The sequence below is a fragment of the Echinops telfairi genome, unplaced genomic scaffold, assembly GCF_000313985.2.
Source record: "Echinops telfairi isolate 266 unplaced genomic scaffold, ASM31398v2 ScPeMD7_7469;HRSCAF=8507_1, whole genome shotgun sequence".
Classification (NCBI taxonomy): domain Eukaryota; kingdom Metazoa; phylum Chordata; class Mammalia; order Afrosoricida; family Tenrecidae; genus Echinops; species Echinops telfairi.
The window spans coordinates 114,296,513-114,313,173 of NW_022111373.1; the positions used below are offsets into that span (position 1 = coordinate 114,296,513).

A 16,661-nucleotide genomic window follows, 5' to 3' on the forward strand; every position below is an offset into this window, starting at 1 on the left:
AGGTGGCTAGTGCCGGAAGGAATGTTCAAGATCATTTCTTCCAACGCCCTCATTTTATATGGGAGAAAACTGAGGCCCAAAAGAGTTGCTGGTACCAAGCTCATAAACTAGGGATGAGAACCCCTGCCTCTTGATTCAAGTCCGGACTACCCAACCTCACACATTTGGAGACTTAATTTTAAACTAGAAACCACACCCTGGGGGCAAACTTAGTTGCATGAGTAGAAGGTGACTTTGAAGCAGAATATTTTCCTTCTTATGAATGTGGGCAGGACATTTATCAGAGAAACGGTTTGTCAAAGAAAAATACTCAGATTTGTGTTTCACAATTTAAAAAATACATACATGAATGAATCCAGCATATTTTTTGTCTATTTCCACAAGCTGCTGATCAGCCTTGTTCCGCATAGCAGGCTCTGGGTCTGTGCCCATAGCAATCAAATACGGCACACACTGGAAATAAAAATAAAAGGGTTATAAGACACTACAGTAGTAAAAGCTCTACACATTATTTCAACAGATGCTAAAACTCATGGAAGATCTGGGAATTAGCTTTATAAGCCTTCCTACAAAGGCTATAGTTCAGAGCTCTTTGAAGATGATGAACTTTTCATTAGGTAGGGCTTAAAGCAAAAGCAATGGTGTGCCAGCAAAAATATGCATGTACTAAAATTGGAAGAGTATCAGTGTATGTTTAAAGCTTTTCAAGCAAATGATGGCAAGCCTTTCCTATTTCTTTATGATAGTCTTCAAATGCATAACCCAATAATTTTCCAAGCTTGACTGAATTTACTATGTGAAAAAATATGGAGCAACAAAGTAATTTGCTTTGCATACTCAAAGCTAGGAAAAACTGAAATGCTTTCCCATAAGGCTGATTTTATTTATTTACTATTGAGTTATAATTAACTTATCATACAATTCAATGGTTTAATCATATCAAGAAGGGCTGTAGTTACAATCAACTTTGGACCGTCTCCAGCTTCTTTTACACAATGATGCGGATTCCCCATATCCCCCCCCCTTTCCTCCTGTTTCCAGGTAAATATCAATCCCCTTACTATCGTCATATTTCCTTCAATCCCAGTTTCCATATACATAACTGTAAGTCTAGAGCAGACACCAAGCAAGGACCCATCAATAATGGCCATATGAAACCAATAGACACCTTGATCTAACACAAACGGAGCAAATGAAAGTGTAGAACACATTTCACACTGGGTGCATAGGACCATCGGGTTGATTTTAGACGTGGTTTCACTGATTGGACAGTTAGAGAGCTAGTCCTTTGCCAAAAGTCATACTCAGGATAGTTCTGAAGTCAGAAACACTCCAGATGCGTTAGGTAGATCTGAATCAGACAACAATGATGGAGGTAGAAAATTTGCACACCAAAACAACTTTTAAGAAGTGGACACGGCACCAAGAACAATGGGTGAGCACAAATTAAATCCTAGATAAATAGTTTATAAAGAATTACAGCTTACGGAGTACAATTTAGCTTAAGTACACATCAATTTAGAAAGCATTATACCAATGTTACATTTCTCGAACTATATTGTGGACTTATAAGCAAGTAGTCTTCTTTTCTTTGAAAACACATGCTAAAATATTTAGAGGTAAATGAATTCCCCTTTGGGTGGATTCAAGCTTCCCATCTTTCGGTGAGCAGTCAAGTGCTCAATCATTTTGTACCACCCCGGGACTCTGAGTCATCACGAAAAAAGTAGGTAACTATTAGTGTACTTGTTTCAGAACATGGGGGTGTGGGGAGCCCCGGGATGGCTGGGATATACACAGCATATTTACGTATAGTACACTGTAACATTGTAGAAAAAAATGTCCAGGAAACTTACAGCCAAATTAAGAATTCTAAAGTGTATAGGTTGTGATTATCTAATAAATTCACTTTATATTTTACGGCATTCCCCTGACCATGCCAGATACTATATCCTACTAAATCAGCATTTAGCTTCCATTCCTCAGTAAAGCTAATGTCTTATTACATCAGTGAATCTGCAAATTAAACAGTTCAATGAATTTCACAGTTGATATTACCTCCAGTTTGCAGATGACAAAACATTACATATAATTGACTTCTCTCTGGACTGAAACTCCATTCAGCTTAACAATTGAATTATACCCTTAAATTGACTTAACTCTCTTGACATTGTATTCTTTTGTTTTTTAGGAATAAAGAGTAAATATAAATTAAAACTGTCATTCCTATTTATAAAAATAACTCAAAGTACACATTCTACAAATAGAAAAGGGGGCATCTGTTTAATAGGAACATTTTAATTTTCTTGTCATAATGACAACTGAGAAGACATTCTGAATATTGGATTTTTAAGAATTTAGGACCAAGATGATTAAGGACAAAAAATTCCAAGCAAATGGCCATTCAGTTGACTTAGCATCCCAGCAACCCCATATGTTCCAGAGTCAGCTGTGCTCCAGACTGTCAATGCCATAGGAAGTCATCTCCAAGACTGTCTTCTGAGGCACTGCCTGGGTTCAAACTGTCAACCTTTACGGAGCTGAAAGCTTAACCATTCATGCCAAAACGAAAATAAGAACTATTTTTTTTCTAATCACAATGGCATCAAATGACAACACTCTGCCTCGTTTAGCAAGTACTGCGTTGTGCAGCATGCTTACCTGAACTGGATGAATAAGACCTTGATTTAGAGTCAGTGCAATGACGTTTAGGGCAAAGTGGCGTACACTTGACTGGGTATGAAAAAATGCCTCAAGCACCTGTTTGAGGTAAAGCTGCATAATGGAACTACTCATCCCTGAGGAAACATCTCCCATTTCTTTCAAATCTTCCTGTTTTGCAACTTTCTTCCCTACAAAAGGAAGTATAGGGTAAACACATATTGAGAGCACATATACTAACTGTACGACACTGAATGCTCCAAAAAGAGGCCACAACAGAAATCGCAAAGCAGCCGATGGGTCTTGGTCTTCTCTCACTCTTATTTCTTCTCAGAGACGGTGACAGAAGCCCTTTTGAAAATCTGCTGAGAGCTATAACTTTTGCTCCATCAAATTGTTAATATTTGCACACATAGGAAAATTTACATACTACTTTAGGGACTACCCTAAAAGCCTCGTTATAGATTTCACATTAATGCTCAATTCAGCTAATTCCTTCATTTTATAAATATGGAAATTTTGGTACCTAGATTGGAAAAAAAGAAAGAAAGAAAGCCCTAAGAACACCAAAGCTGTTTGTAGCTGCATCATAAAACATTACGTTCAGGGGAAGAGGGAGGATGGGGGAACTGACCTCAAAGATTGAAGCATAACACTTCACTCTCCCCGTGGGGGATGAACAACAAAAACATGGGTGAAGGGAGACTGTAGTTGGTGTAAGACATAAAAATAGTAATTTATAGTTTATCAAGGGGTCACGAGGGTGAGAGGATAAAAAGGAAAAGCTGATACCAAGGGCTCAAATAGAAAGTAAATGTTTAGAAAATGATGCAACATATGTACAAATTTGCTTGACATAATGGATGCATGGATTGTTCTAAGAGCTATATGAGCCCCCAATAAAATGATTTATTTACTGAAAAAAAAATTTAAGTGCAGTTTTTCACTTACAGTCTCTATCGGCCTGCTGCATGCGTGTGTCCTCTTCTTGTAGGTAGGTCTGGAGGTTTTTTAACACTTGTATTTTTAAATTTACTGAGGAGTTCTTATCAGATAAAATATTATTATAGAGATTTTTCACCTCTTGCTCGAACATTAGACTTGGATGCTGAATAAAGGCAAATCCTAAAGGAGAGGGGGGAACATTTCTTGATAAATTTTTATTAAAGACATGGCATTTAATGAAAATGTTCAAAGTTACTAAAGAGCTCCTTATTTCATAAAACTTAAAATGATTAATGCATGTAGCCTTTCTAGAGAAACATTAGAGCAGGTACTTCTTTCCCCATGAATTAGAACAAGAAATTGCACTTCAAAGGAGCAGTTCGCACAAAAGGAAACCTTGAGGAGAGAGCAGGGCCTCATGCCCACGGGAGTGGACTAGGAGTCAGGAGTCTTTGGGTTCTTTCCCTGGTTCCACCACTGACTTGCAGGGTGACCTTGGGCAAATTAAATAATCTGTGTGGCTCAATTCTCCATCAGTAAAATGCAGGCAGTAAGATTTCCCACCCACCTACCTCAAAGGATTTAAGGATTTCAGAGGTAATGTCTATAAACATTTTCCCAGATCCAAAAGGCACTATTATGTTGGCAATATTTTGATAAAATATTGAAATACTTGATACAACAGAATGAGGTTAAAATAAATTGCTAAAAATACATGTTCTATATCATTCTATGGCATTGTAATGAAGTTGCAGTGCTGAATTCTATAATCATTTATTAGTAAATAATGTCCTTTATTAACTGGCTTAGAGGCACTATTTTCTGGATGGGCTGATCTCTTTTGGTTAAAGTCTGTACTATTTGTGTTAGACTTAGCAATAGTACTATCAGCATTGCCTCTCCAATGAACTTACAGCTAGATCAAATATTTCAAAGGCCCACTATGTGTTCACTCTTGTACTGATACATATATCAGGGATCTACAAAAAGTTTCCTGAAATTTCATTATCTTTCGATTCCATTTTCCATGAACTTTTTGAAGATCTTTCATAAACTCTGAATAAATGATACCCAATTTTTACTATTCAGTTGAAAGGGTGAAGAATAAGATTTAAATTTATTTTAAAAAATCAGCAAAAAAAAAAAAATCAGCAAACAGATTTTAATCAGTTACTAGTAACTCACTAGCTTTTATTATTCATTTTTGTTCAGGAGATTGTAATACAAATTGACTGCTCATGCAATCAAACTTTGTTAATACTATCTAACTACAGCTTCCGTATAAGTTTATTAATCTTACAGGATAATTTTATATATATTTACAAACAATTACTTAGCCAGTCTGTTTAAAGTACATACAGTTCAGGTACTGTAAGACTGTTCTCCACATATTTCACCTATATTTGAATTTCTTTCCACATAAGCCACATAGACTTACCCCTCTGTGAGAAAATGTCTTATAACATCAGTTCTCCTAGAAAACAATACGAGAGAAATATCTACCCTAACTATTCCTTCTGTGTCGGTTACCATGTGCTTCGATAGAAAAGACAGGCTATGGAGATTGTCGAGAGATATATATACCCTAACTATTCCTTCTGTGTCGGTTACCATGTGCTTCGATAGAAAAGACAGGCTATGGAGATTGTCTATCATTTTAAATCAGAAGTGGTTGAGACATTCCATGACAAAGTTTTGCAATGAAAAGAACTAAAAATACTACAAAGTCTTTCTTCATTAAAGTGCTTTAATGTTTTTAAGAAACCTTATGAAGTAGGAATAGGGTAGAGTATTATAATCTCTATTTTAGTTATGAAATTGGTGAATAGATAAATGACGTGTACAAGGTCACTCAAGAAGTCACTGCTGAGCCAAGAATGGAACCCAGGTGTCTTAACTTCTGGCCCTATATAACTGCACACCAGATTTCATTGCCAAACAAAACACATTTAAACAGAACAACAATTTAAACTCATAATATTTAAACATTTGCTTCACCATGCAAACAGCTGAAAACTATAAAGAATTCACTTACCTAGACCAATGATAGCTTTTGTTTGTACTTCTTCATCTGAATGTTTTGTAAAATACATCAATAGTTCAAGTACTTTGTCCTTTATATTAACCTAAGGGTGGGGGGGAAACACAAATGTTCAAAAAGAGTAATTTAAACAATTTTTTTACTATCGGGAAAATATCTAAAAGAAAGCATTGAGAATTTCCACAAATGCGTTCCACTGAAAAATAGATTCTACTTTTTAAAATTAAACAATCTTGTTGCCGTGGCGTTGATTCCAACTCCCAAGGCCCTTTTATCAAGTTTCTGAGATTATAAATCTTTCATGGGCGCAGATAACCCTCCTCTGGTGGGTTTGAGTCGGCACCCTGACCTTCAGTTAGCAGCCTGCACCTAACCCACAGGGCCACCAGGGCAGAGTGTTTCAGGTACTTCAGTACTAGTCAATGTATGGGTGTGTGAGTAAAGCTTCTGTCCAAATATAAATCAACGTACCTTTTGTTTCATTGAGGAAGTTTTTCAAAAACAAAAAAGTTAGCTTCTGATATAAGCAGTTTTTCTACTGCTACAAAGCTGATCTAACTTCTAGGGTTCACAGAGAAGTGACAAGCAGGTCAGAGATCTGCAGCCAGTCCAAGCTTGAAGTAGCACTGATGGAAAGGCCTCCTTCTACTCCTCAGCGTACACAGACACACGATTCTAGTTTTCACAGCACATTACGTATTTTGATCTTTACCTTGCTGTTGCCTTTAAAATCTTCCAGATCAAAATCAAAATGCCGACACAGTGCTCCAACAGTAAAAAGGGACCTAAGAAGTGCTGGTTTGTTTGTTAGCAGTGAAGTGTTATTTGGATCCTCTTGATGCTGACTTTTTAATTTTGAAATGGCACCTAATAAAAAACAAATTATATTTAGTTACAAGCAGCTCTATATCCTTGAATTACTTTGTTCAAATAATTATTGCTAATTAATTTATGTCTACAAGTGCTTCCTGTATATCTAAAATTAAGAGGACACTTTAAAAAAAATCATTTTATTGGGTGGCTCATACAACTCTTATCACAATCCATACATACATCAACTGTATAAAGCACATTTGTACATTCATTGCCCTCATCTTTCTCAAAACATTTGCTCTCCACGTAAGCCCTTGACATCAGCTCATTTTCCCCTCTCCCTCCCCACTCCCTCACGAACCCTTGATAATTTATAAATTATAATTTTGTCCGATCTTACACCATCTGACGTCTCCCTTCAACCACTCCTCTATTGTCCGCCTCCCATGGAGGAGGTTAGATCCTTATAACAGGTTCCCCCTCTCTACCCCACCCTCCCGGTATTGCCACTCTCACCACTGGTCCTGAAGGGATCAACTGTCCTGAATTCCCTGTGCTTCCAGTTCAAATCTGTACCAATGTACATCCTCTGGTCTAGCCACATTCAGGTAGAATTGGGATCATGATAGTGGGTGGGAAGGAAGCATTTAGGAACTAGAAGAGAGTTGTATGTTTCATCGTTGCTACACTGCACCTTGACTGGCTCCTCTCCTCCCCGCAACCCTGCTCTAAGGAGATGTCCAGTTGTCTACAGATGGGTTTTGGGTCTCCACTCCACATTGCCCCTCATTCACAATGATTTATTTTTTTTTCTTTGATGCCTGATACCTCATCCCTTCGACACTTCATGATCACACAGGCTGGTGTGCTTCTCCCATGTGGGCTTTGCTGCTTCTGAGTTAGATGGCCGCTTGTTTACCTTCAAGCCTGTAAGACCCCAGACGCTATACCTTTTGATAGCCACCCACCATCAGCTTTCTTCACATTTGCTTATGCACCTGCTCTGTCTTATGCGATTGTGTCGGGAAGGTGAGCATCATGGAATGTCAGTTTAATAGAACAAAGTATTCTTGCATTGAGGGAGTAGAGTTGAGGCCCAATGTAAGAGGACACTTCTTAGAGCCTGAAAACATCTAACTTTCCTAACTTTTCACTAAAGAGCGACATTTAAAAAGTAACCAGAGAGTGAATCATGGAGGGCAATGGCACTTTACACTTCCCTGGATGTGATCCTCTATCAGATGTGTTCATAATGAGCTAGCCACACTGCAGGGTGCCATGGGAGTAATTTTTAAGCACAGGCACTGAACTTACCATAGTATCTATTGAAACAGGCCCACACAAATTTAAAATTTTGCGTCACTTTATTTACAACAGCCCCAAGGCAGCTCACACAATGTTGCACTACCTAAAAGACACAGAAAATGTTACTCTTAAACAAAAGTTTAAGATCAAGGCAAAAATGTTTATGCTAAATTAAAAACGTATTTTTCAAATGCACGTAACTTTGGTCATGTAATAAAATACAGTATAACTTAATTTTGACATATTATAGACTTTCATCAACTCATTTGCAATCTATAGAGAGGGTAGCCAAGGGTTTTTTTGGGTTATGATGAGAGGTTGAGAGGAAATAGATACATGAATGCAGATAATGACCTAAATTTAATTGTGGTGATGTGGTGTTGATTACACAATTCTTTTGGATAGATTTTAACTATTAAGTTGTATGGGATGTGAATTAGATGTCAATAAAACTGTTAGAAATTACATTTACAAATAACTCATATATACTAATCTGTCATGAGACGACACAGTGAACGCTTACAGTCATGCCATATTTGATGATAAGCTTCATTAGATCTTCTTCAATAGTGGCAAGGAAAGTTTCACTTGGATGCTCCATTAGTGGTACAACCAGCTCTAGGATTTTTGCAACATTGCAGATGACCATGAAATCATTTTGTGTCTATAAGGAGAAAATGAATGCTTTATAAATAATCAAAATCAGAAAAGAAACCAAATATAGCTTTATGTATTTGGAGATACAAAAGTGTTAGACAAGTAAAGTTTCAGGAAAAACAAAGTCTGTTAGAAAAGTTTTCTGTCCACCCCCTGGCCCCAAGTGTTGAGAACCTGGATTCTAGCTTTGTGATTATCTTACTACGAGACTTATGTTCATATAATCATAGTGTGGGTTATAAATTCCTCTATCTTCACTTAGAATTTAATACAATAAATTCTAAATATTAACAGAGCATTTTATAAAGACCAGTAAATTTTTTTTCCAGTACAATTTTTACACATAGTCTTTAGGTATAGAATTTCTCAAATCTGAGTATGTTAAACCAACAGTCTCCACTTGGGGGTAAATTGGCCATCCAAGGTAATTTGGCAATATCGACAAATACGTGTATTACAATGGTGTGGGAGCGGGTCAGGAAGACTCTGCCAGCACCCAGTGGACAGAGGCCACAGATGATGCTCAACATTCTAAAATTTGCAGAGTAATTCCTCACAACAAAATGTCGACAGCAGCAATGCTGAGAAACGTGTGCTCTGTGACAAACATACATGGAACACTCCACAAGTAGGTAAGGCTCACTTCTGTTTAAAATTTAAACATTTTTCTTTGAATAAACAAATAAGCATATGTTTTCAAAATTAGTGCATGAAGAAAAGAAGAAAAATCAGAAGGTAGCATCGGGTGTGCATTGAAAAGGCTCTCTCTCATCCTGCTCTCTTCCCCGGTCACCTAGTTATGCTTCCCAACAGCAACCAAAGTTACTAGGCTTTTTCACATGCTGTTTTATTTTTAAAAAATTAGTTATGGCTTTCAACGTAGGGTTATTACAAGTCTAGCCAAGCTATCCATTTCTTTATTCTTAACAACACATCACTGACATTCATTTAGGAAGTTTTGTATATATCAACACTTTGCCATTTATTTTGCAAAAAATGTTTTTGTCTTTTAAATTTAGTTTTAATATTAAAAATTCCGTAACATTTATCCAAGACAAAGATGAGAAGGTGAGGAGGGACTAAGAACCTCCATAAATGGAAATAGAATACATAGAATGAAAATGTTGAAACGTTGTGGAAATTGTAACCAATATCATGGAACAATCAGAAAAAGAAAGAGAAATTTCAGAGGGAGATCCTTATCATTCATTCCTGGCAACAATCTTAGAAAACGCTTGCCTAAGTTTTTAGAAAACTCCCTCCATCTTGTGGCCAGAAAAACATTTATTTAGTCTCTGAGTTCTTTTAAAAGTACACCTTCAATCCAGTTGGAATTTATTTGGGTTTATGTTCTTTGGTAAGAATTTAAATTTAATTCTAAATGGTTAACTTTTTTTTTTTTTAAGTTCTTTACTCTGTTTATTTTTAACATCTCATGAATTATCTGTAATGATTCTACTGTACTTTGGTTTATTTCTCCTTTCCCAGCACCTAACCCTCTCTTCTGGTTTAGCGCTTTGCGTAGTCTGTTCCTTATGTCTAACACTTAGCATTCTGCTCTCCATGCAGATCCTTCAGGTCTGGGCTCCCATGGCTCCCATCCAAGAGGATATTCCTCCTGACAACCCTATCAATTTGCAGTTAACTATCTGTCATCATCAACCATAGGAGACTGTCAGTATATGCTCTTGGAATGAACACATGCACCTTTTTCTCCATCTGAACTCTGATTCTAGCTTTAGGATATTTCTGGCATTGAATTATCCTAAGTCTAGAAAGAGTCCAGTGATTGGTAACAATACTGATAATGTAACTTCCAAATATCTCTTACTCACATGCATGAATTGAAAACTATCCCTTGAGGGTAAAGGGAGAATGGGTAGGAAAGAGGGAACCGATTACAAGGAACTATGTGTGACCTCCTCCCTGGGGGACAGACAACCGAAAAGTGGGTGAAGGGAGACGTCGGGCAGGGCAAGATATGACAAAATAACAATTTATAAACTATCAAGGGCACATGAGGGAGGGGGGAGTGGGGAGGGAGGGGAAAAATGAGGACCTAATGTCGGGGGTTTAAGTGGAGAGAAAATGCTTTGAGAATGATGTACAAATGCGCTTTACACAATTGATGTGTGTATGGATTGTGATAACAGTTGTATGAGCCCCTAATAAAATGTCTAAAAAAAAAAACCACAAAGAAATAAAATTATAGTATTTCAAAAAACAAAAACAACAACAAAAAAACCCTCTTGCACTGAGTAGCCAGGAACTTGAGCAATTTGGGGGTACCCTGCTTGCTTGTCAATGGTGAAGCTCTCAAATTCACGTTTATATTGGAAGAGCAAACTAAACTGTCCTACTGTATCGGAAGTGATAAGTAGAGATAGATGGGAAGATAAAAAGTCCAAGATTCACTTCAATGATAATTCACAAATTCCCAAAGTCTGCAAGAGTTCAAAATGAGCATCACCGAAGCTCGTCTTCTTAAAGGAAGAAGTAATAGACCAACAGAAAGAGGCAGACCTTCTACTAGCTTTACTGATGTTGAGTTTGCTACAAAAAGAGCAGAGGTCCTGCCACCAAAAGTCTTCCTGGAAGAGATACCTTTGGATGGTCTTCACCATTACCCTGAGGTCACAGAGGACGATGCAAAAATGTAAATTGCAAGAGTGCACCAGTATTTTTCTGCATCAAATGCAAAGTTCACTTTGTATCACAAAAGAAAAAAATTGTTTTGTTCAATATCACACTAACTAAAATTATAAATCAATAAAATTGTATTATATTTTATAAATAAAATGTTTTCAGGTTATTTTTTATTTAAAAAAAAAAAAAAAAAAAAAAAAAAAAAAAAAGAAAACTATCCCTTCCACAACATGGAAGAACTTTGCAAAGACTATGCTGTTAATTAATCCTAATAGGATAAATAGATTAGTATGGTCTCACTAATATACAACTCCTATAATAGGCAAAGGCATAAAGATTTGAGCTTAACAGTGTATCAAAGGTTGTGGTGGAATCACTGTTAAGGGCAGCACTGAGTTTTTACTTAAGGGGATGGAAAAATTGGCATTGGGAATTGGTAACAACAGTACAACATAGTTGAAGCAATTGGTTTTTACTGAAAAGGTACATGTGAAAAATGCTGAATTGGCAAATGTTATATTCTCAGTCATTTAAGCAGAACAAGGAAACACTGAATGGTTTTAAATTAGGAAAGGTTATCAGGGTCTAACAATACTTATTCAATCTGTATGCTGAACAAATCATCAGAGAAGCTGGACTACATGAACAACTTGGCATCGGGTTTGTAGGAAGGGTTAATAACAATTTATGAGATGGAGATGATATCATCTTGCTTGTTGAAAGCCAGGAGGACCTGACGCATTTGCAGATGAAGATCAAGGACTGCAGCCTTCAGTATAGGTTGCAAATCAATGCAAAAACAAAAAAGCCAAAAAACCCCAAACTCTTCCCAACTGGACAGTCAGCATCAGAAATGGAGTAAAGACTGAAACTGTCAAGGATTTCACTTTGCTTGGATCCACAATGGTCATGGCAGCAGCTGTCAAGAAATCCAATCACGTATTACACTGGCCCAAACTGATGCACAACACCTCATCCACATGTTGAAGAGCAAGGATGTCTGACACTTTGTGGACTAAGGTGTGCCGGACCAAAGCCATGATGTTTTCAATTATTCATTCCATATGCATGTAAAATTTGGGCAGGAAATATTGAATATAGCAGAAGAATGAATGCATTGGAATTATGGTGCTGGTGAAGAATACTGAAAGTACCATGGATTGACTTGCTTGCTAAAAGAACAAATCTGTCTTAGATGAAGTACAGTCAGAATGCTTCGTAGAAAGATGGTGAATCTTTGTCTCCAGTACTTTGGACATGTTATCAGGAGAGACCAATCCTTGGAGAAGGACATCACTGTTAAGTAGTGAGGGGCAGCAAAAGAAAGACCTTTGACAAGACGAATTGACCACAGTGACTGCAACAATGGCCTCAAACATAATAATCACTGTGAAGATGGAGCAGGACTGGGTAGGGTACTTGGGGTTGCTAGAGTTGGAACTGACCCCAAAGCAATTAGAAACAGGTTTGCTACAGTTTTACAACAGCATTAAAAAATGATTAAAAAAAAAAGGGCTTTTTGAACTCATCACTTTATTACTGTTTAAAGTAACTAGAAATCCTATATTCCCTTTAAGCTAAAAAAGATGGGTTAAAAGTGGGTATAGGACACACCACCATCCAGAGGGAGACAAATAACAGAAATATGGGTGAAGGGATAGAGCAGACAGTGTAAAATATGAAAAAAGAATTATCAAGGGTTCACAAGGGTGGCAGGGAGGGGGAAGGAGGAGAGAAAAATAACAATAAAAAAAGGTGCAGGAGTAATAGAGCATTTTGGTGTGTACTATGAAACAAAATCAATTTGAGAACAATTGCTCAAGTTTTGTTTCAAAAACTAGAGTAGCACAGTTCAAAATTTCTCTTAACATTACTGGCTGATAAATCAAATAAAAGATATATCTTTTATGCAAAGAGTTTTCTAAAAACTGAAGAGATAAAAGTCCAACAATTCAAAAGTAAAATGGACAAATGATTTAAATACGAAATTTGTAAGAAATTAAGTCTAAATGGTCAATAGCATATACAAAAGCTCAAACTTCATAGAAGTCAGGGAAAAGGGCACTGTAGCAACAAAGAACTATTCCATTACATCTGCTGGACCCATTCCTTTTCAGAATTCACCATAGCTATTACACTGGCAAAGACTACAAAGAATTATGATCATGACTGCTGACTTGTGTTACACAACAGAAGTCCACCATCATTTGGGCAAAATCTGCTAAAAAACAAAAGCAAAAGAATTCCCTTGGCCTAGCAAATTCAGTTCTTAGAATTTATCACAAAGAAATAAAAGCCTTAGCACTTAAAGCTACAAGAATAGGAATGTTTACTAAGGAATTGGTGTGTAGCAGTCTACAATTGGAAACAATATAAGTATCTGCCAAATATGCAAACAGTTAAATAAAGCAAAGGATATTCATAACATGGATAACATATAATCATTTGATTGAGACCTATACCAGGTGTCTTGAGATTGTTAAATATGCCATAGATAGGTGTATATCAACTAATGTTTTAAAAACCTGGTAACCACTTACATATGGGTATGTAAGTCTACAATTACAAAAAAAAGGATAAAGCATGGAAGGTATGCCAAGTTCTTCAACTTCAGAGGAATGAAGGCAGAGAAGAAAAGATATGAAAACAAATATTCAAAAAGGTGTCTATCATGCATGAGATGGTCTCATTTCATTTAAGTTATATACACATAAAAAATGCACAAAATGCTTTGATAGTGAACTCAAAACAAACAAACAAACAAACAAACAAACAGTCAACGCCAAATGAGAGCTATTTACACGTTACATTATAGTCTAGAGGCAAACATACATGTGGTAAAGTCTAGTTTTATAGTTCTAATTAGGTGTGTGACATTGGGCAATTTACTTATATTTCCTACGCTTTCATTCTTTTATTGATAAAGCTGGACTACAACAAAGCAAATGAGATAATGCATGTAAAGTTCCCCACATCTGGTGCTGAGCTTACAACCTGCTAGCTACCATTATTATCCATAGAATACATATTAACCAATTTATTTCTACACTTGTTCCCCTCTCCTCTCCCTTCCTCGCTCCCCTGTTCCCTTTCCCCTTGTCCTCCCCTTTCCTTCCGGACCACCAAGCAGGGCTGAGGTGAGTATTGCTACCATGAAATGTGTCTGACTCCATTATTTTAATCTCTTTTATCTCTCATGTTTTCAATGACTTTAATATATTTATATATCTCAAACGTACAATTGTTCTTAGTGAACCCGTGATTAGTGGCGAGGGGCTGGCCACCCACCTCCAACCACACAATCTTAGCCAAAAGGCTGAGAGCAATCCAGCTTATTTCTAAATCTAATACAAAATATGGAATTCAGAAGTATTGTTGTTTTTATGTATTTGTTTCATGCTGTTCAATTCTGAAAATGTTCTCATGCACTTCTGAGGGTTTTAGGGTTTTAGGAAATTCAGAAATAGCCCTAATCCCATCCAAAAAAGACCTCAGCCACAAAACAGATGCAATAAATTGTTTCAATGAGCTCTTAAAAAAAACACACACTAGGAAGATAGTACATGAAAAAGTATTTATATTTTTAAATTATTAAGAGTATTTTGAAATTTAGTATTTGTAATAAGCTCTTGAGAGAACTTACTGTGCTACCTTAAATTTCAAAAATCTTATTTGCTAGATTATTTTACTTCAGCAATATTTTATACATTTATTTTCTATTTTATTTTAAGCAAACATAGTTTGTATGAATATTAATGAAAAATGACAGTTGAACATGTGTGGTATGCTGCTAGGTTTTCTAGGTCATATATTGTTCTTATGCTTACAAAAATATGTTAAATTAAAGTAAATATATAAATGAAAACAACATTCAGAACCCTCAAAATAGTTAATTTCTCAAAGACAAGAACTTTACCTCATTACCTTTGAATTCTTAACTGTTATATAATTCAGAAGCATTTACTGAAAGTTTGGCTTACAGAGAAATGAGGACACACAAACACACGCACATGCACCAAAGAACTGATGTTTGTAGGAAAGTTACTGCACAAAGAGTAGAACAGTTATTTTTGAGTAAATGACAGTTTGTCACTGGAAATGGCTGTGATCTGTCATGAAAATGTGGTTGACACTTACGGGAGATCTAAATGTAAAGTACTACATACCTCAGGTGAGACAGAAAAATAAGTCAGCTCTATACTTACACTACATTTAGTGGTAAGGTATGGTTGCATAGTCATAGCATGTTTAACCATGAGCTGGGGTCTTATTTTGCTGAATAAGAACAGAGTGGTTATGCAAGCTACCAATCTTCCAGAATTCACACCTTTATTGTCAGAGTCTGGAAAAAAAAAAAGACACTAAAATATGATAAGGCAGTGGGAATTATACAGAATGTTGTTTAAATTACTTAGCATTATCCTCTGCATAGATTTAGTATAACAGATTTGCAATTCTTCTGATAGGAAACTTTCGGCATGACATCTTTTAATCATAGAAATTACATATTCTCAGGGTAAAGGGCAAACAGCTAAGGAAAGTAAGTTTTACATTAAGAAGAAAACTGAAATTAAAAAATTAAAGTTGGAAAGTGTAGTGAATAACTTAGTGTTGGTTATATCTAAAATAGGATGAAAGTCAATACAAAAGGGTGAATAAGTAAAGATGGGCATACATAATTTAGTTGAGATGATACCATGATTAACAACGGTACTGAGAAGATGATGATGTTATCATGACAGAATAATGTTAACAGATGAGAGTGACAAAAAAGAGGTTAGACTAAGGGTTATTCCCACTTTAAGAAAATGTTGTATTTTAGGAAGAACCTGGGTTCAAAGGAAGCAAATGAATGTTTATAGGGGGTTAAATTTTTTAAAATAGTTTTAATGAGCTATAATTAGCATCATATATCTAAGTAATACCAATATCAAGACTAAAATTCAGGTTAGAAAAAATAAAGCAAAGACGACAAAGAGATAAAAGAAAAAACAAACACACATGAAAAATGAAAAAATATAACCAAAAAAACTAAGGAAAAAAATGGCATAAAAGAATATCCTTAACCAAGAACCCACTACCACCGAGTTGAGTCCAACTCATAGCAACCCTGTTTCGTGTTTCCGCGGTGCTAAATCATCACGCAGCAGATCGCCTCATCTTTCTCTCTCAGAGCAGCTGGTGAGTTTCAACCACAGTCCTTGCAGTTAGCAGTACAACCCTTCGCCAACACCGCTTGCTTAGTGTCTTAAAAGAGATCTTTGTGCAAGACTATTGATGGCAATTCTGAAGAGTGACAGAGGCTGACTGTTGCTCTCATTAATGTACATTAAATGATGAGAAGTAATGTTAGCCTTGAGTATTTAAGTAATAGGTATCAATTATGACTTTTTATTTTTATATATTTATAGTTTGACTTTTATCTTCAGATTTATGACTGAAAAGTTTAAAACACAAAACATTAAATCTTCAAAGATATTATAAATTTCAAGGCAGTCTTTGAACTCAAGATTAAGCAAACTTTGTAAAATAATTATAAACATTTGGGCTGTGACAAAAGTGGTTAAAGAATATTTTAAAAATAATTGAAACA

General features: G+C 36.1%; 1 protein-coding gene across 2 annotated transcripts in view; it reads right to left on the minus strand.

Annotated features, from left to right (window-relative positions):
* NIPBL (NIPBL cohesin loading factor) overlaps positions 1–16,661 on the minus strand; it is a 223,264-nt gene that overhangs the window by 14,871 nt on the left and 191,732 nt on the right. For both annotated transcript variants that reach the window (XM_004698075.2, XM_045285402.1), the window contains exons 34-41: positions 15,274–15,410; positions 8,289–8,429; positions 7,775–7,868; positions 6,360–6,514; positions 5,642–5,732; positions 3,613–3,786; positions 2,662–2,852; positions 346–453 (exon numbers count right to left, since the gene is read on the minus strand). In XM_004698075.2, the coding sequence (XP_004698132.1) occupies positions 346–453; positions 2,662–2,852; positions 3,613–3,786; positions 5,642–5,732; positions 6,360–6,514; positions 7,775–7,868; positions 8,289–8,429; positions 15,274–15,410 (1,091 nt within the window). The remainder of the gene's footprint in view (positions 1–345; positions 454–2,661; positions 2,853–3,612; positions 3,787–5,641; positions 5,733–6,359; positions 6,515–7,774; positions 7,869–8,288; positions 8,430–15,273; positions 15,411–16,661) is intronic.